This window comes from Lynx rufus, unplaced genomic scaffold, assembly GCF_022079265.1.
Source record: "Lynx rufus isolate CCGP_SWC_20201006 ecotype Redwood Valley unplaced genomic scaffold, mLynRuf1.p SCAF_15, whole genome shotgun sequence".
In the NCBI taxonomy this organism is placed as follows: Eukaryota; Metazoa; Chordata; class Mammalia; order Carnivora; family Felidae; genus Lynx; species Lynx rufus.
The window spans coordinates 27,093,913-27,114,021 of NW_025814829.1; the positions used below are offsets into that span (position 1 = coordinate 27,093,913).

General features: G+C 35.2%; 1 protein-coding gene across 2 annotated transcripts in view; it reads left to right on the top strand.

Annotated features, from left to right (window-relative positions):
• The window catches only part of DENND1B (DENN domain containing 1B), a 259,204-nt gene that overhangs the window by 176,894 nt on the left and 62,201 nt on the right, over positions 1 to 20,109 (top strand). For both annotated transcript variants that reach the window (XM_047076725.1, XM_047076726.1), the window contains 2 exons: positions 1,761 to 1,886; positions 14,159 to 14,260. In XM_047076725.1, the coding sequence (XP_046932681.1) occupies positions 1,761 to 1,886; positions 14,159 to 14,260 (228 nt within the window). The remainder of the gene's footprint in view (positions 1 to 1,760; positions 1,887 to 14,158; positions 14,261 to 20,109) is intronic.

Consider the following 20,109-nt stretch of genomic DNA (forward strand, 5'->3'; position numbering starts at 1 on the left):
TTACCTAAAAGTGTGCATTTACTGAGTTTGGATTTTAATAATAAAAACTTCCTGATTTATGCACTTTGTGGGCTAAATGAATTAGGCTCCAAACTTTTATCTGAATCTATGGAGCTTGGATATAAATTGAGAAGATCACAGCTATGGGGAGAAGACCTATCCAGCAAAGGCCTTTCTGCATAGATTATGAACATCATAACTCAATAATTTTTTCAAAACTGTGGTTATAATTGGACCCAATGGGGGTCTCTTTCTTTGATCAGATCACAGTAACTGTGACTTTACACTGGAAAATGTCACTACTGTGAAGGTTTATCACCTGTAGAGCTGGTCTTTCCTCTGATGCTGTGTTCATTTCTCATTAGCATTATTCAAAGTTTAGTTGTTAATTAGGTTGACACTTCAATTACAGTCATCATCTACAGGAGTAGTCAGGGCTGCTTGCATAAAGAAAGAAAAAATACCCTTCCTTGCATGTGTATGTAAAGGGGAAATGACATTATTTTGTTGTCTGTTAGTTTCATAAGGGTAAGAATATGCTCTGTTAAGAGAACAATCCAACCACAATGTGTCCCATCGGTTGTTTTCTTAAGAAAACAAGAGTTTTCACATGATTTCATGTTCCCGTGTAAGGCATCGATGAGGAATATATGGGCACCAATATTGTTTATGTGTAGAGAATATAGTTTTCTAGGATGTGTGAAAGGAATTGGTCGAGTCAGATGCACAGGAACATCAAATCACTTCCCCTTAAAAAAATAAGAGTGTACATCAGGATTATGATTACACTTCTAAAATATTCATCTAAGTAAGGGCCGTTCGTAAATAGTATGTATTCTGTAAAATACACAGAACCTGAAATTAAAAGATGCAAATGTATGAACAATCATAACAAATTTAAGTGCCTTGAAAACTTAGCAAACTCCCACGTAATAAATTTTCCTTTGACTTAAAAACATTATTTTAATCCAATTACTGGTTCATAAGCCAATGACATTGGACTCAAACCCAGCATGTTGTGGTGGGAAAAACTGGACAGAACTGGGTTGAAGGCTCAGTTTTGCCATGTATTAGCCACGTATTAACTGTCTAGTGAGGGCAAACTGATTCCCATCTCTGAGTCCCTGTTTCTACTATTCACAAATGATAGTACATGTGCCTTTCTTAGAAGACTGGGAGGATTAGATGAGATGGCAAATAACATTTGCAGAACCTAATTCTCTACTCATGGAGGTTCTCAATAACTTCAATTTCTCTCCCCTCTTTTTGTCTAATAATGGTGGAAACTATTCAACAAATGAGTAGGAAATTACATATGAAAATGAGGCTTCCAAAAATAAAATTAAATGGTAGGTGATCCTGGAGGACCTGTAACAAATAACCTTACATGGCAGAAATGAACGATACCCAACCGGCTTCATCTCAAAACAAGTAGACACATGTTGTAATTGCTAAAAATCTGCAGAAAAGTGGCTCACGAGCAGTTTACTGTAAAATAATTAAAGCTTATTTATGTCAAGAGGCCTTGGGAAAAAAAGAGAGCATAAACCAATTTGCATTAGCACGTTACTATCGGCCCCTGCTTTCGTTTCAATTAACAGACCAGCAGGTGCTCTCTGCAGTTAAAAAGATAAGCTATCAGGGAGGAGGATGAGTTTTTGGCTGACCTGCAGACACTGTGGTTTGCCTGCTGATTGGGTTCGTACCTCGCTGTACCAATTTCTGAGGTGTTAATTTAACTGTTCCTCTCTGTCATGCAGGTCTCGGCCCTGAAAAATAAACTGAAGAAGCAGTCTACAGCTACAGGGGATGGAGTAGCTAGGGCCTTTCTTAGGGCACAGGCTGCTTTGTTTGGATCCTACAGAGATGCACTGAGATACAAACCTGTAAGCGTTTTATTTCATCACTATTTTCATTTGCTTTTTTTATGTTTCTTCGGAGTGGGGCAGGAAAAAGAAACATTTTAATATCACACATGAAAAACGCATCATAAAGGTCTTTTAAAATCCAGAATGATGTGCTTTAAGACATTATATTCTGTCTCCAATTCCTTGACTTTTTGGTTTTAGTTCTTTTAGTAACCTTTAGTTACTATTTCCCACGTTTTGCATATTATCTTCTGTATTGTTTTAAAATTGGAATACTTAACCTCTTAATGAATTGTGTTCATGCGTTTCAATGGAACTACCTGATGTGAGGATTAAGAAATTAACCAGGCAGTTGGGTTTTATAGATCAATGCATGTAGAGGTGACAGTACAACGTGCAAGTTTAAAAATATTAGAACTTGCAAATTTTGCGCTATTTGGAAATTTATTGTCTTCCTATTCCATAACACTTTTCTAAGTGGGCTTATCTGTTTAGCATGTGCTAGCTCATTCTGCCATTTCTTTTCTCGTTTTAATACCCTAAAAATGATTACTATGTAGAATTGTAGCCAGCCAAGGTTTCAGGTGGTCCAAAAGGTATAAATCAAAATATATTTGTTTCTCTTTCTGAATTACTGGTTAAATATGTGAGTCTGATTTTATGAAAATAATTACACTGCCCTTCCACGACCAGATAAATAAGTTGTAATGGATAAAAAACGTTGAGTTAGTAATAAGTAGTGGACTTGCTATCTAATAGGAATTCGACCGTTAATTAAGTTGTGTAACCTTGACCCATTTCCTTGGTCTCTATAGACTTTGATCTTCTTATTTGGAAAATGAGAATTCTTGTACTTTCCCTGCCTACTTTTCAGAATTGGTGTGCAAACCCTGTTGTAAACTGTGAAACTAAACACATGTGAATGAGTTATATCCCTTCTAATTGTACCTATATCTAATTTGCATGCTAATGTGTATATTTTTTAAAGCATTGTATAAGTCCTAGCACTGAATATGGTATACATGTGGGGGAATCACATGAGGGAGACTTTAAAAATTATTGACAGTTACATGGTCTCATTCTTTAAAAGATTGTACACCCATCATCTGTACTAATAAAAGTTTAAAATCACCTGGTTGTCAAATTTTTTAAAACAGGTTGATTTCGAGTTTACAGTACCAACAGGGATATTTAAGTATTACTTTGCTTAAATTTTGCCACCTTTAAATAATTATTAATCTTTGTATGTTACATTTTTCTTTTCCTTTTTAAGTTCGTGAAGGACTTCAGATTTGAGGAAAGCAAATTGAAGAGAAAATTTTCTTAAATGATTTAAATTATCAATTGAGCAGACAGGGGTACAAGATTTCAGTAATGACTTTTCTTTTTTAAATCTTTAAAGCCAGATTCCCAGTATCTGTGGGAAAATATATAATTTCATCATAGAACATCTTTCCTGTTTATTGATCACATCTAATTATAAATTTGTTAAATTATCTACCTTTTTCCTTTTTATATTTGATGTTTTCTTTCTTTTTTAGTGCTAATTCTTTCTGGGAGTCAAAGGACAGTATTTTCCTTCTGTGTGTTTTTACATTTCTTTTGACTCCATCTTGAATGAAAGCATAATTTTTAAAGTATACTGAATATATTTAGACAGTGTTTTTTATTTTCAATAGAAATAGTTATTAAGGCAAATGACTTCTTTCTTTGTTGTGTATAAAATATTTTTGTTGCTGTTTAGGCATTGTCTTTACAAATGCCCTATATTCTAATTTATTAAACGTACATTTACTTTTTATTTTGTGAACTCTTTTGGACATTTATATAATAGGTGTATGTCTTTTATATATTTTCTGATATATGTAAAAAAAAAAGGGCCAAGTTCAGAAGTTACAATTATTTCATGGTTTTGTCTCTATTTAGAAGTATAGTTCAATACTACCCTCTAGCTAGTAGAGCACAACTGGAAAAATTTACTAAGTAACCTTAAATGGATATGAATTCTTTAACCAGGTACTACTTTTTAAAATGTCATGATTTTTTATACACATATAAAAGCAAACCATTATTATTGTTATTCCCCTTATGTTGACAAAATTAAACCTATAGATTAGACCTAGGAGTGTCATTCAGGGCCTTCACAATGGGCAAGTAGTCTGTGTCTGTCTTTACTTTTTTCCTAAACTTCGACCTCAATTCAGAGAATTCTGCCTGTGGCTCCAAATGTCCCAAGCTTCTCTGGCTTCCAAACTGTTATTTATAATGTTCTTTTTTCCTGGTAGTGCTTTTATCTTTCTTGCTTTTAACGGCCATCTAGTTCCTTCCTGATCCCTTGAAGCTATAGTTTCTACCGCCCCTTTTTTCTGTGAATTGATTACACTTATTTTCTTTAATACATTTCTTCTCCCTCTTTTATATGTTACTTATTATAATTCTTTTGTTATTTTTACTGAGATTCATAATTTATTAGTTGGTATTAAAATGATAATTGACCTTTAAGTACCCGTTGGGTACCAGGCATTAATAGACCTTTTAGATAGGCTATTTATTTAATCTTGATTAAGCCTTCAAATATTACCCTTTTCATTTAAAAATTTTTTTAACATTCACTTCTGAGAGAGACAGAGTGTGAGTCAGGGAAGGGCAGAGAGAGAAGGAAACACAGAATCTGAAGCAGGCTCCAGGCTCTGAGCTGTCAGCACAGAACCCAATGGAGGGCTCCAACCCACGAACCATGAGATCGTGACCTAAGCTGAAGTTGGCGGCTTAACCAACTGAGCCACCCAGGCGCCCCGTAACCTTTTCATTTTAAAGATGAGGAAAATGATATTCATGGAGTGTAAATAACCTCACTAAGGCTCTCCAGCTAGTACATAGTGGGGCCTACATTTGAATCTATTCTTTTCACAGTCCTTCTCTTGCTTCAGTGTGACAGGTTTCTGCTCTCTGGCCTCCATTCTTGTATCATACTCTCCTTGAGATCAATTTCCTGAACTTAACATTTCTTCTAAATGCAGGTACATGGAAAGGCATTCAGTACATACTTAAAGAGAGACAGAACAAACGAGACAGTCTTAGGACTTTCCTGAAAAGGAGCACATGCCCATAGGCATACCATGGTGTGTATATAAATTGGGGGAATAATTTGTTATTTGTGCTACATATTCCCATTTGTGATTTTATCAACCTAGAGTAACTGCCCCTTCCTCCTCCCTCCAGTCTTCTGCAGCCAGGCTGGGGAACCAGTTAGGGGAAGCCCCCAGGATGATTTAAATGTCCATTTTCAAATGCAAATACCTGAATACATTCGCTGCATGCCGCCAAAGAGGAACTCATATTTATGAATTACACTTAGAATGTCTGAGTGACAGTTCTAAATATGTTGTTACTTTTCTCATAGTTCCTTCTTATTTATACCTTCTAAATGACACCCTAGCACAATTGACAAATAAATTGTGCCAGCTCTTATTACAGAGAGAAATATGCAACTCTGTAAAGTTGTTGGAAAGTGATTTAAATAAACAATGGCTATTTTGCTTTCTTTGGATTTTAACCAGTAAGTTAGCTACTTTTTAAGATTTAAAAAACATGAGATCAAAGTAATGTGCTAAATAAGTTGAAGAAAAGTGATAACACACTTTTATAATTCTTCTTGGGTTGTTTAGAGGATAAAATGAGTTCATAAATGTAGGTTACCTAGAACAGTGTCTCACATAAAATCAGTGCTATTATTACTAAAAATGACATTTTAGAAGTAGTAAATTTGGGGAGGAAAATCCCTTTAACAAAACTAAAATAAAGTACCCTCCTCTGATTCCCCAAAAGAAAAACACTGTTATAAACATCAGAATGCTTTTAAGAGATTGAATTAAATAACTAATAAAGGGTCATCAGTTGTACCTGTTTTATTTGTGTCACAGGCTATTAAAAATAAAAGGTTAAGTTTTGACCAACAGCTAATGCTAAGGAAATGTTTGCCTGAGTTAAAATATTGCTTAATACATTCAAAGGCATATACTTGATTATCCTGTCCAAGAGCATAGAAGTAACACTCAGATCTAGTCCTTTGAATAGTTAGGGCGCTGTCCTTTGTTTCAATCACTCAAGCTTTTCTGGGCGGCTGTGAACCTTGCTAATGGATAAAAAGTAAATTCCTTTTAAAATAAAGATTGGTTAGTAATCTGGCCCTCTGTTTGGCAAGTTGAAAGATTTGTCCTTCAGACATTTTTTGGATTATATTCCTTTAAACATTATCAGCAAATACGTTATATTTTGTGATTAAACTTTAACAATTTAAGCACAGGATTGGCATCCATAATTTAAGTGGCCATTCACTAAATCTTTGCCTTCCAGTTTCCATTTAACACATTTGTAACTGTCAACTTGTTAGAGATTTAAAAATCTGAGTTGAAAAGTACACTTGCTCACCCCCCTTGGTTTTATGGTTACTAAAACATTTTAGACCTCCATTCGTCTCATTACCCAAGTTTGAGTCTGGACCTTTGGCTTTAAAGATGGTTGCAACCAAATAAATATTTGTTGTATATTTGGCTTTCTGATAGAATATGGTTGCTTTTATGATACTTTCTTTCTGTTCTATTATTATTATTATTATTATTATTATTATTATTAACAGAGAAGGTGTTTTGCTTATCTGCTTTAGCAAAACGATAAAAATTCTGTACCACCACTATGGGATGGGTAGAGCTAGGGACTCTGATAGTAAGGGTTCATTTTTATATCCCTGATAATGTGTTTCATGAGAATAGAGAGTGTTTTTCTTTAAATAGTGGAAAAGAAAATATATATTGTTCATAGCATGTATAAAATTAATACGTAGCTCTATTAATCTTTTTTAGTGTTCAAATTTAACTAGAGTGCTAGAAACAACTGTATCTGATTTAGAAAAATGAATATCTTTTCCCATCTTAACTTGATGAATCAAAGGCAAATGGAACATTGATAGCTATTTTTATTCTAGACAGATCTAATAACTTTAGGGCAAGCTCATATGTACTCATATGTACAGAAAGAAGCTTTAGCTGTAAATAATGATTACAGTTTATGATTTAAATATAAGGATTTTTTTTCATCAATAATTTTCAGTAATAGAAAAAGTATTGTTTTCCTGGTTAAAAAACTCTGAGAGTAGACTGTGGTCCCTTACATAATAATAACATTGGGACACTTGGAAGAAGAATGTTGTATCACCTGAAAAATCTTTTAAAATTATTTTCTGTCAGAACCTGAATATATTTGACTATTACCTTGGAAAACTGGTAACAGAGTGTTTAAGAGTTTTAAAATTTTAAATAAACTATCGTTATGCAGACATTTTTGCTTGTTTATATTTGTTATATAACAGTGACTTTACATATTAAGCCCAAGTGTATTAGGGAACTGAATAAGCATTATGTGGATGCTTTGATTATATTTCATATCTTTACACAGTATCATTCTTTCTGACACCTTTATTCCTTTCAATATGAATTGTTACCAAGTTTTATATATATATATATATATATATATATATATATATATATATATATCTGCAAAACATAAACAGAGATCTAGTCTATGTTTTAAGTATTTTCTTGTTCTTGCCAAGTTTCCTACTCCAGAAGACAACATAGAACTGGAAAGATGCCCATCCTGAAAAACACACTAAGCAAAAATATTGTATTAATTCAGTGATGATAATCCCTTTGAAACTGAACATACAGTAGGGTAGGAAAAACAGCCCCATCTCTTCCATATCTTATCTGTGCCTTAATTATCCTGTAAAAATACTTCAAATATTAGCTAGTGGATATTTACTGAACACTCAAAGTGCAAAGTACTATGTTGAGTATTATAATAGGGAATGTAGAAATGTATAAGGATGTAGTCCCAGACCTCAAAAATACACAAATAAAATGTATAAAAATAATCTTTAATTCAACTTAGAAAATCAGTGCTAAAAGAAAGATACATATTTTTAAGGCTCTGGGTTTCAGAGGAGGGAGAATTTACTTCTTTATGTTGAAGATGGAATCTAAGACTTGGCAAGGAGGGGCGCCTGGGTGGCTTGGTCGGTTAAGCGTCCGACTTCGGCTCAGGTCATGATCTCGCGGTCCGGGAGTTCGAGCCCCGCGTCGGGCTCTGGGCTGACAGCTCAGAGCCTGGAGCCTGTTTCAGATTCTGTGTCTCCCTCTCTCTCTGCCCCTCCCCTGTTCATGCTCTGTCTCTCTCTGTCTCAAAAATAAATAAACATTAAAAAAAAAATAAAATAAAATGGTTAAGACTTGGCAAAGTAAATCATGTGTTCCATAAGGGCCAGATTTATGGCACTGGAGGGCATTTCTTCCGCCATTTCTTAATCCATTTTTCTGCCACAACTAATTGATGGGTCTTATTTAAATACCATCAGGTACAAACAACATGTAGTTTCTAGCACACTGGTTTTAATGGTACCTCTTCCCATTATACAAGGGACTGAATGTGGCGTTTGTTATTTTGTGGACAATTTGAACTTGACTCTGCTCTGATTTATATGTTTTAACAGGTAAATCAAGTATGAACTTTGGTATTTTTACTATTTATTAATAACAAACTATCTAGCAAACCTCATCATAGAATGCTGAGTATGTTGTTGATTCATTCTTAGTCTATATTTGTTGACTGACATAGTACTTTAATGGTAAGTAATGTTGGTGGTTCCTTTCTGGAAAGTCTGGTTCTCCTCTCTGTAATAAGAACTTCACTGCCAGCCTAGTATTGAATGGTAGTTTTTCTTTACCTCTTTTCATGCTCTTTGTGTGACATTTTATCGAAATGATTTCAATTTTGGTTCCTTCCTGTTGCCTCATCACTGTTCCATGAAGCAAAAGATTCAGTTGCTTTAGCATCACATCAGATTTTTTCCGTGGATAGTTTTTCATTTCCCCATTTATATGTTTCTACACAATTAATTCTGTGTCTCCACAGAGCTATATACTTCCTTACTTTTTCTGTCAATGAACAATATAACGTTTAAAAAATAAATTGGATTATAGGTAGGTATTTTTCAGTTATATCAATCTTTTTCCCTAAGTAGAGTGATCAGCTTAATTTTAATGCTTAGTTCTGTGCAGATAATTCCTAAATATACATTAAACAACAAGTTTTCCAAACCTGAGTCTCTAGCTATGTGTTACCCTACGTCCATGCATCTTCAGAAACCTTACTTGCTGCCTTTACCATGCCTTAATGGACTTTACTGGTGCCCTGACCAGTCCCCTCTACTGGCTGGCACCCTTTTCAGAGAAAAATTGCCCTTGGCTAAGTAGGAAGTGCCTCCTTAGGCACCTCCATTCTTCTCCCCGCCCCCCGCAGGGAAGGCCTCATTGGCTTGACTGGCTGATAAAGGGTTTATACTGCCCTTGCTTCAAGATGGGAATAACTCTGCCAGTACATTTAGTGTTTTCCATAGGTTTAGGCTGAGGCTGATTTTCAACGTTTATTTATTTTTGGGACAGAGAGAGACAGAGCATGAACAGGGGAGGGGCAGAGAGAGAGGGAGACACAGAATCGGAAACAGGCTCCAGGCTCTGAGCCATCAGCCCAGAGCCCGACGCGGGGCTCGAACTCATGGACTGCGAGATCGTGACCTGGCTGAAGTCGGACGCTTAACCGACTGTGCCACCCAGGCACCCCTGAGGCTGATTTTCAACTGAAAACACATTGTTGCTTGGCTTTTTTCTTCTGCCCTATTTTGTTTCCCATATTTCCTAGTTCCTGAGAGTTCTCCATCAACAAATCGTTTAAACAAGAATCCTTGTCTCAGGCTCAGCTTGGAATCTGACCAAAAACATGTGCAAGAATTGATTTTATCACCTTCTTAAATCTGTTTTTTTTTTTTTTTTCTGTAATTCTCTTCTTTAGTAAATGGTATCATCTTTTGATCCTCAAGCTTGAAATCTGGAAGTCATCTTTGACCCCTCCTTGTCCTGTTTCTGTATATTAGTGGTTCTTAAACCCTTTGTTGCTGAATGTCTTCATACTCTAAAAAAATTATCAAGAGCTTTAAAGAACTTTTGTTTCTGTGGGGTATATTTTTTACTATTATCATATTAGAAATTAAAACTGAAAATATTTTAAATATTATTTAAAAATAATACAATACTATAGATAAACATAAAACATATTTTTATGAGAAATAATTGTTTCTAAACAAAAAAACAATAGAAGAATGCCTTGTTGTACAGTTTTTCGAAAGTATGGGGCTTAAGGGAAGTTAGCTGGATTCTCATATTTGGTTCTGCTTTTGCTCTGTTGCAATATCACCAGTCGTGTAACCTCTGATCAACTCCATTGGATCCCATGAGAAAATAAAAGTGGAAGGGGCAAATAATGTTTCAGCATTGTTACAAAAATAGTTTTGATGTTGCAGAACCTGTGAAAGGTCTGAATCCCTGGACCATTCTTTGAGAACCACTGCTGTATATCAGTTGATATACAGCCCAGTTGATTTTGCGATGAAATTGTACTTTTACAGATTGCATGATATGGAATAAATAAAACATTCCACATAGTCTTGATTGCCCATAACTGGGATAATTTGAAAGCATAGACTGAGTCTGAATCCAGCTCCTACCACTTACATGCTGTGTGATCTTGAGCAAGTTGCTTAACCGTTCCCCATATTTTAGTTTACTCGTATATGAAGTAAGACAACAGTAAATTTGAGGTTTATGTGAGTTAATATGTATGAAGTGCTTACAACAGTACCTGGCCCATAATAAGCATTATGTAAACATTAACTATTATTATTACTCTTGGTAATAGTAAATAAGTCTCCTATACGTGTTAGCTAATGGTTGTCATCACTTTTCCTTTCTGCTGCCTTGTTCGTCTTTTCTTGGCTGATTTATATCACACTGTTAATTGGTCTGCCTGTTTCCATTATTTCCTCTTGCCTATTAACTTTATTTTTTAAAACATACAGTCTTGTCACTTTATTGAGTAGATACTTTTGTGAGCTTCTTGATGTCTTTAAGAAAATAGCTTCAGAATATATCATAGACCTTTTTCAATATGGCTTAATCTACCTTTTATTTCTGTCTGGTACTTTGTGTAGTTCATATCCATTAGCCACTATGCCTCAACCAGTCATTTATTATCATCATCTGGTACTGTCTCTAATTCACACCCATCCCAAACACACTACCCCTTTTTGTCCGCCTCTCTCAAGACTATATTTTGCATCTTTGTTTCATAAAGCGTCCATTAGTTTTCCAAACCAGCTCAGATTTCCTCTGGGAAGCCACAGGAACTTCTAAATTAAATCTCTTATACTTCAGTAAACTGGGAATTAACTGGGCAAAACCAGACATAGTCACTCTACTTAGAACAAGAAAGGTTTTAAAAAAACACTCAATCCTAATCCTGATTTTTAATCAGATAAAAAATAAATCAGAAGATCCTAAGCAGAGTTCCTTATCATGCCACCACTCAACCTGACCTGGATTTAAAAGAACTCCTACTGGGGAGTTATTTATAATCTGTTTGATAGCATACATCCCAGTATGACAATAATTGAGACTCCTGTGTATTAATATTGCAAAAATTTAGAGCATTGTTAATCAAGACTTATTTTTCTTTCTCCTGAGAGAAAATTCTAATATGCATCAGGGCTTTTCTTCTTTGTTGTTATCAGAGATTCTTAGTGAACAGGCTGTGTTCATCATTTGAAGGTTAAGTTCAAAGCTTTTACCATGATTGGTGTTATCAAAAATGGATGGACAGCACATCTGAACTTTCTCTTGAAAGATTGAAAGCAGTTGCTAGAAGATTAATAAGGACAGGGTTCTTCCCGAATAATTCACATTGGCTAAAGACCATGTTATGCCCAATTCTTGAGAAAGCACAGGTAGACTTTGCTCACATCCATTTTCCCTTACCTTGAGATTCTCCATCCCCCTGCCCTCCATTCTTTCCAATCAAAAAAAAATGCTTGATTGTAACATCGGAAGTCTAAACTGTTCAGTTAGAGATAGAATTTTATTTTTAAATTGACAAGTATTTCAATTGAAGATAGACCTTTGTATTTGAATTGAAGACTGTTCTGCAGTGTTAATGACAACTTTTGGACGCGTTGTAGATACTAATAAAATATAGCTCACATGTTTGGGGGGAAATCTGTGCAATAAAAACTAACGTTATCAATAGTACTGATCACTTTGTAATAATAGTGCTGTAGTTAGCATTGCCATTAAGAAATGATTTGATTTTTTGTAATTTGTATTTACTTTTGAAAAGAAAATAAGTCCTATGGAGCAAGGTTTAGCTCGCTTGCTATTTTGTTTATTGACTTACAGAAACATTTATTTGGCTCCCAGTGTAACTAGATACGATACTGATACCAGGGAAGCAAAAACAATAGACCTTTATCTTTAACAGGATTGCCTGTTTGTTGTTTTCCCCCCTCTGTTAGATTCTAAGTGGTGAGTTCTGTGATAGTGGCAAAAACAGTGATTTTTGATTATCCAAAGTATATTTATATAAGTTAATCAAGTTTTTAAAATATGTAATTTAAAATCTTCCTGTAGCACTTAAGACTGGCAGTAGTCAGTATCAAAATGCATAATTGCAGTTTTATTATGAGGTGTTGGCTGGCAACTGATGGTGGATGACAACAATTAATAGAGTATTAAATTGCCTTCTTTAATAATTTGTTTGAATTTTATATATTTTCTTCTGTAGCAGTGCTGTGTCAGAAGACTTTTTGTGATTGGTGTTCTGTATTTGTGCTACCTAAGAGGATCCACAGAACACTTGTGACAGTTGAACATTTCAGATGTGGCTAGTGTGATTGAGGAACTGAATTTTTAGTTTTGCTTAATTTTAGTAATTTAAATTTAAATAGCTACATGTGACTAGTGGCTAGTGTATTGAACAGTGCCAATCTATAGTGTCATTAGTTTCCATCAGACAGTGGTAACAGTTGAATTACTGTTAGATTATTAGTTTCATTATTTTGTTCATACAGGAGCCAACTTTCAGAATTTTACTTACAGATACCTATAATCAAGGCATTGAGTTGTCCTTAAAGTTAAATTATAATTAATCTTTTTTCCAAGGTCTGTTAGAAGGTGAACAGGCTCACTTTTTTTCCCCCCTTTTTATTGCAACATAGAGATTGCTACAGGATTCATTATAATGAGTGGATCATTGTATTAACATTGATAATGGGTTATCTCTGTTTTCATTTGGGTCATATAATTTAGCCACTTATCTTCACACGTATTGAACTGGCAAGAAGACCATTCAGGCTACTGAGGAAGTAGCAGGTGGTAGGGATCAGCCATTAAGTGACAGTTTTCGAGGTCATGCATGGGAATAGATGGAATGAGTGGAATCTGTATTGAGAATTTAAGTTCTTGATAATTTGGAGGAGGAGCAGCTGATGGAGCATAAGCTACCCCAAGACACTTGCAAAGTTACGATTACTTAAAAAAATAGGGTAAATTGAGGCAGGTACAAAGTGAGACTTATTCTAGAAAGTATTCAATCAGAATTGTGTTTGTAATCACGAAGAGAATGTTACTGTAAGAACTTGTAATTAATTTAAAAAGAAATTAATGATCAAATATAAATGGCAAAAATCATGCAGTAATTTTTATAGCAAGAGTGTTTTCTTTTTCTCTTTTTTTCCATGTTTATTTATTTTAGAGACTGAGAAAGAGAGAGAGAGAGAGAGAGAGACACCATGAGTTGGGGAGGGGCAGAGAGAGAGAAGGAGACACAGAATCTGAAACAGACTCCAGGCTCTAAGCTGTCAGCACACAGCCTCATGCGGGGCTCGAACTCAAGAACTGTGAGATCATGACCTGAGCCAAAATTGGACGCTTAACTGACTGAGCCACCGAGGCCCCCCGAAGGTGTTTTCTAATAATAAAATTGCAATTGCATACTCTTTTCAGCTACACATGCTATTTTTAATACTCATAATTCAATCTAATAATATTAAACCTTTGTTTTTAGGTGATTCATTCTTACTCTGAGGAAGTGAAACTGAGCAATTTTAAGACCCCAGGGATCCTTGATTAGGAAGCTCTTGTAGAAGCTTATCAGTAGAGGAATATTTTTATGAGGCTGAAATTCAGCTATTATGTCTAAGGGTCTGTTTGACTCCCTTTAGACTTTCAGCACCTTGAGGTTGATTCTGTGTCTTACATTTCCTCTGTGACTCTCCATGTACCTCTTTAGAGAGACTGGTTCTCTCTGCTGACTTTCTTTGACACCAAAAAATCTTTATTTCTTTGTAGGGGGAGCCCATCACTTTCTGTGAGGAGAGTTTTGTAAAGCATCGTTCAAGTCTGATGAAACAGTTCTTGGAAACTGCAGTTAACCTCCAACTTTTCAAGCAGGTAAGAGTGGGCCTCCATATTTCCTTCTGTAACAAAAGATTACAGAAATGTAACAAATGCATGGCACGTTTTTATCACTTTTATCAAAAGTTTGTCAAAACTTTGAATAATACTGTTCTAGAATTACAAGAAATTTTTCTTTCTTTTGTTAACTCTACAGTTACCTATGGCATGGCACTCTAGAAAATTAAGTAATAGTAACTTTGTTATTAAAAAAAATCTCATCTAAAGTACTAATCTGATGGTCTGTGAAAGAGTATTCATTCACAGTTACAAAACCAGCATGACTAGTTTCATGTGAGCATCTAGGAGTTGGTTTGGTATGGTACATTGATGATGGTAAGCAAACTATTTTTTGTAGGACAGTCCTTATGTAACTCAGCTTAGAAAAACAGACTTCATAATTATAAATTCAAAAATTCAGAAAAAAAGGTCATCATCATACTATGTATCCCGATTTTTGGCTCAGAAAGTGTAGTCACAATTTCAAAAAGCAGTAGCTTAACATCAGAATTGAGAATGTTTAGATGTACTCATTCTTTCATTCCTGTGTGTGATCATAGCAAGTCTCTCAATTGAGGCTCCTCTCAATTTCTGTTTACATAATTTAAATTAAGTTCTAAACACTTTATTTTCTTATTCCACATGATAATTTAAATGTAAAGGTACCTGTGTGAAGTCATCGTTTAATGAAGACCAATAAAGTGCCATAAACTGCTCAGGACCAGGATACAAGCATGAGTAAAAATTCAATAGCTGAAACTGAAAATCTAATAGAATCCTTTGGACTGTTAAGAGAAAAGATCCCATGTAATTTGAGATAAGCTTCAAATTAAATAAGTGATTTAATTTAATGGTGACAAAACCAATACTATTATCCATATTCTGAGGAAGTTTTAAGAAATAATTAGAAAATACCCCGGGGGGGCGGGGGCTATAACTATCTTCTCATATGTGAAGGTTTACCTTAAAGAAAGGGTTACGTTTACCCAATACCTAGAAGAGGCAGAAGCAGCTTTGATAGCTTTTAGGATCAAAGATGTCTCACGAATTTCTGAAGATGGAGTGGGTTACTTTTGGTGCTCTGTCACTAGAGGGTTCCAATATAGATTGAATTACTTCCCAAAGTTGTAGAAGGATCAAGTGATGGTCTTTCTAAATGCTGAAGTGTACAGCACAATGCTGTCCTAAACCAGTCATCCAGTGCGTGTTTGTGGAGTTAAATAGTGATACCCTTTTTGTAGTTTTATCTGTCAAGGAGAGATAGTACTACTTCCCATTGTCAACTCTGAATTGTGAAGATCAATTCATATGGGGGTCAAGAATTGAACTACCGGGTAGATAGAATATCTAACTTATGACGTAACCTTTGACCATAAGACTGTAACCAAAATCTTTTCATTAGTTATAATTCAGATAGAGTAATTTTTGTATACTTACAATAAGCTCATATTTTTAGGAATCAGGTAGAGTTGGGTTAAATCTTGGCTTTCTCATGTAATAGCTCTTTGCTCATAAGTATCTGTCTCTTTTTTTTTAAAATAGAAATACCCCGTATCTCACAGGGTTGTGGTAAAGTTTATGTGAACTGATACATGTATACTCCCAGCACAGTGCACAACACTTTGTAGAAGCTTATTAAATCTTAGTGTCTGCCTCATTTTAGAGCCATTACATTAATAAAGTATAAATCTGTGCAGGATTATTTTTAAATATAACTTGGTCAAAAAGGCTAAATGTAGAATACTAAAGTGGTCAATTAAAATAGAACCCATTATATAGACAACTTAGATAGTTTACATGCAGCAATTGACCATGTTCTCAAACTTGATACCCTTTTATGACCCTTGAGAAAATGATACTTGAAGTTTGGGGATTTAAAAGATTCCTATTGACAGTTTCACAAACTTCTAAAGATGAATAAGTTCCAGAGATTCACTGTACAACATAGTGCCTAATTCTAGTCTATTAAAATTCTATCTCATGTTAGTGTTCTTACACACACACACACACACACACACACACACAAAGGAACGCAAGGAAACTTTCGGAACTGTTGGATATTTTTATTACCTTGATTGTGGTGATTGTAGCAAAGTGTATACATATGTCCAAACTTAACACATTGTCTCCATTAGTTATGTTCAGTTTTTTTATTACAATTACACTTTACTAAAACTTGGGGGGAAAGAAAAGAAACAAAAATAGGAATCAATTGGTAAAAAATTACCAACATAGATGAAGCCACAAAGAGACTATTGCTCTTTTTGAAAGAATATAAAAATATTCATTAGGTATAAATGATTGCTATTCATTATTATGAATTTGTGATCCATCATAGGTCAAGGACTCCTCCGGCTCTCTATTTAGCAGTGCTTATGCATCAAAATTGAGAGAACATGGGTCCAGGAGAGCAGCATATAATTTTAAGTTAAGAGTTAAAGTAGACTATTATTTCAGATAATATGGCCGGGAAGGATTCAGAGGTAACTTACGTACCGAAACAATTTTAAATGCAGTATTTAAAAAACTGTTTTGTGGTGTGGAACAGGAGACAAAGCCTACTGCTTACTTCCCAAGTTGAAAAGTGTAATAGGAGACCCTACTCCCACAAATCTGGGATGACTTAGTGTAAAAGTAAACAAGAAATCAAACTGCTCCTTCCCTTTATTCATTTCCTGGTGATTGTACCTCCAAAGCACTGGTACTGAGTGGAGGGGAGGAAAAGGTGCTGCTGAAAAGTAAACACACCAGCCTGTACAGAAATTTGAAGTCTGAATTAATAATTTCTGATTTGGTCTGATACAACTCAAGCCAAGTTTACAGTGATCCTAAATTGTTAGCACTGTCAGGCCCTAGGCAGAAGCAAACACACATCTTCTCTTGAGGAACCCAGGTATCAAAGAATTCTCCCAGCTAAAATTCCAAAGATAAATTTCACCGTTAGAAATTATAAACATACAAGGAAAAAAAATCATGAGCAAGAACTAGCAGAAACAGAGGACCAAAATTGACTTACAAAGATTTTAAATATTGGAATTATCAAAATTAGAATATAAAATAACTATACTTAAAATGTTCAAAGGAATTAGGGGTGCCTTGGTGGGTCAGTTGGTTAAGTGTCTGATTTTGGCTCAGGTCATGATCTTGTGGTACATGAGTTTGAGCCCCACGTTGGGCTCTGTGCTGACAGCTCAGAGCCTGGAGTCTGCTTTGGATTCTCTGTCTCCCTCTTTCTCTGTCCCTCCCCCACTCATGCTCTTTCTCTCAAAATAAGTAAATAAATAAATAAATAAACAAACAAACAAACATTAAAAAAGTAAAAAAAAAAATAAGATGTTCAGAGGAATAGAAGACAAGCTTAGAAATGTTCAGTATATAGGGGCTCATGGGTGATTCAGTTAAGCAACCGACTTTGGCTCAGGTCATGATCTCATGGTTCATGAGTTCAAGCCCCATGTCAGGCTCTGTGCTGACAGCTCAGAGCCTCGAGCCTGCTTTGGATTCTGTGTTTCTTCTGTTTCTCTCTGCCCCTCCAGCACTCATGCTCTGTCTCTCTCTCTCTCTCAAAAATAAATAAACACTAAAAAAATGTTCAGGATATAAAAATATTAATGTGAAGCCAGTTTTTAAGACTGTAGCTTATAGGGGAGCCTGGGTGGCTCAGTTGGTTAAGCATCTGACTTCAGCTCAGGTCAGTATCTCACAATCTGTGAGTTTGAGCTCTGCATCGGGCTCTGTGCTGACAGCTCAGATCCTGGAGCCTGCTTTGTATTCTGTATCTCCCTCTCTCTCTGCCCCTCCCCTGCTCATGCTCTGTCTCTCTCTGTCCCTCAAAAATAAAATAAAAACATAAAAAAGACTGTAGCTAATAAAATTCTGGTAGGAAGTATGTAACTGAAATTGATGGAAATTGATGGGTTGAACAGCAGATCAGATCTAACTGAAGAGAGATTTACTAAACTGGAAGATATATCTGAAAAAGAAATTATCCAGAAGATAACGCAGAAGAATGAAGAAATAGAAAACATGAGAGGTTAATAGGCATGAAGGGTAGAATGAAAGTGTCTAAAAGCCATTAGAATAAACTCTAAAAGGAGAGGACAGAAAATGGAGGAGAGCGAGTAGTTCAAAGGACAATGCCCATACCAATAAAATATACCGTTGTATAAATTTAAGAAGTCTAACATATCCAAACTGAATAAATAAAAAGAAATCTATAACTACACCATATATTCAGCTCTAAAACATTAAGTAAAAATAGAAAATTTTTAAAATAACAAGATGGGCAAGATAGATTACCTTCAGGGAGCAACATAGTGACAGCTGAGTTCACATTAGTAATCCAGAAGATACTACCGTATCTTCAGCATGTGGAGAAAAAATACCTAGAATCCTATGCTGACTAAAATACATCTTGGGGCACCTGGGTGGCTTAGTCCATAAGAGTCCGACTTCGGCCCAGGTCATGATCTCACGGTTCATGGGTTTGAGCCCGGCATCAGGCTCTGTGCTAATAGCTCAGAGCCTGGAGCCTGCTTCTGATTCTGTGTCTCCCTGTCTCTCTCTTCCCGTCCCCTGCTCACACTGTCTCTCTCTGTCTCTCAAAAATAAATAAATGTAAAAAAAAAATTTAAAAAACTACATCTTAATTATAAGAGTGATATAAAAACATTCCCCACCCCACCTGACCCTGCCCCTCCCCCCCAAAAACCCGAGTTTGCTCCTTGTGTTGACTTTATTGATGTGTCTTCTTTGTTCCGCTAAAATCCCCAGTTACTTAATCAAATGCAAATGCCCATCTTGGTGTTGCCGTGAAGATATATATATATATATACACACACACACACACACACACACACATATACGTGTATATATATATATGTACACACACACACATATATAAATATGTATATATATGTATATAATTAAAACTCCTTATCATTTGACTTTAAGGAAGATTATTCTAGATAATTTAGGTAGGTCTGTCTGAATCAATTGGAAGACCTTAAACTCAGAACTGAGGTTTCCCTGGGACAGAGAAGAAATCCTATCTCTGGATGAGAGCTTTGGCTTCTATGGGTTTAGCCTGCTCATGATTTTTCCTTCCTGATGCTTGTCTTATGAATTTCAGACTTGCTTAGCTAGCCCCTATTATCATGTAAACCAATGCCCGGTAATAAATCTCACCTGTGTATGTGTGTTTGTGTTTGTCTATTTATCATTATATCTCCTATATATCTCCTACTGGTTCTGCTTCTCTGATTGAACCCTGACTGCTATACCAGACAGCAGAAAGAAATCTTTAAGGGAATACTTTAAGAAAGTACTTCAGGGAGAAAGAAAGTTTTCTCAGATCCAAGATGGAAGGTCTGAGAAGCAAGAAGAAAGGAAGAACAAAATAAATGGTAAATATGTGGATTAAATTGAAAAAATGTTAACTGTATAACACAGGCAAATTCTTCCACATGTTCAAGAATCAAATGGTTTCAATTCAGACTCCAAAAATTTCCCATTTTGATTATGGAAAAAGGGAGATTCTCTTCAATTTATTTTGTGTGGCTAAGATCATCTTGATTCCAGATCCTAAAACAGCATGAGAAAAGAACCTTATAGGTGAGCCTCACTCACAATCACAAATGGAAAGATTTAAACAAAATATTTGCAGCCAATTCTAGCAATGTATTAAAAGGATACTACTTTATGAGCAGCTTTCATTTATTCCAGAAATTAAACGGCCATTGCAAATTAGGAAATCTATGAATGTAATTTCCTACATTAGCCTATTATTAGAAAAATCATTAGATCATCTCAACAGATGCAGAAATTTTTCATAAAATTCCTGATAA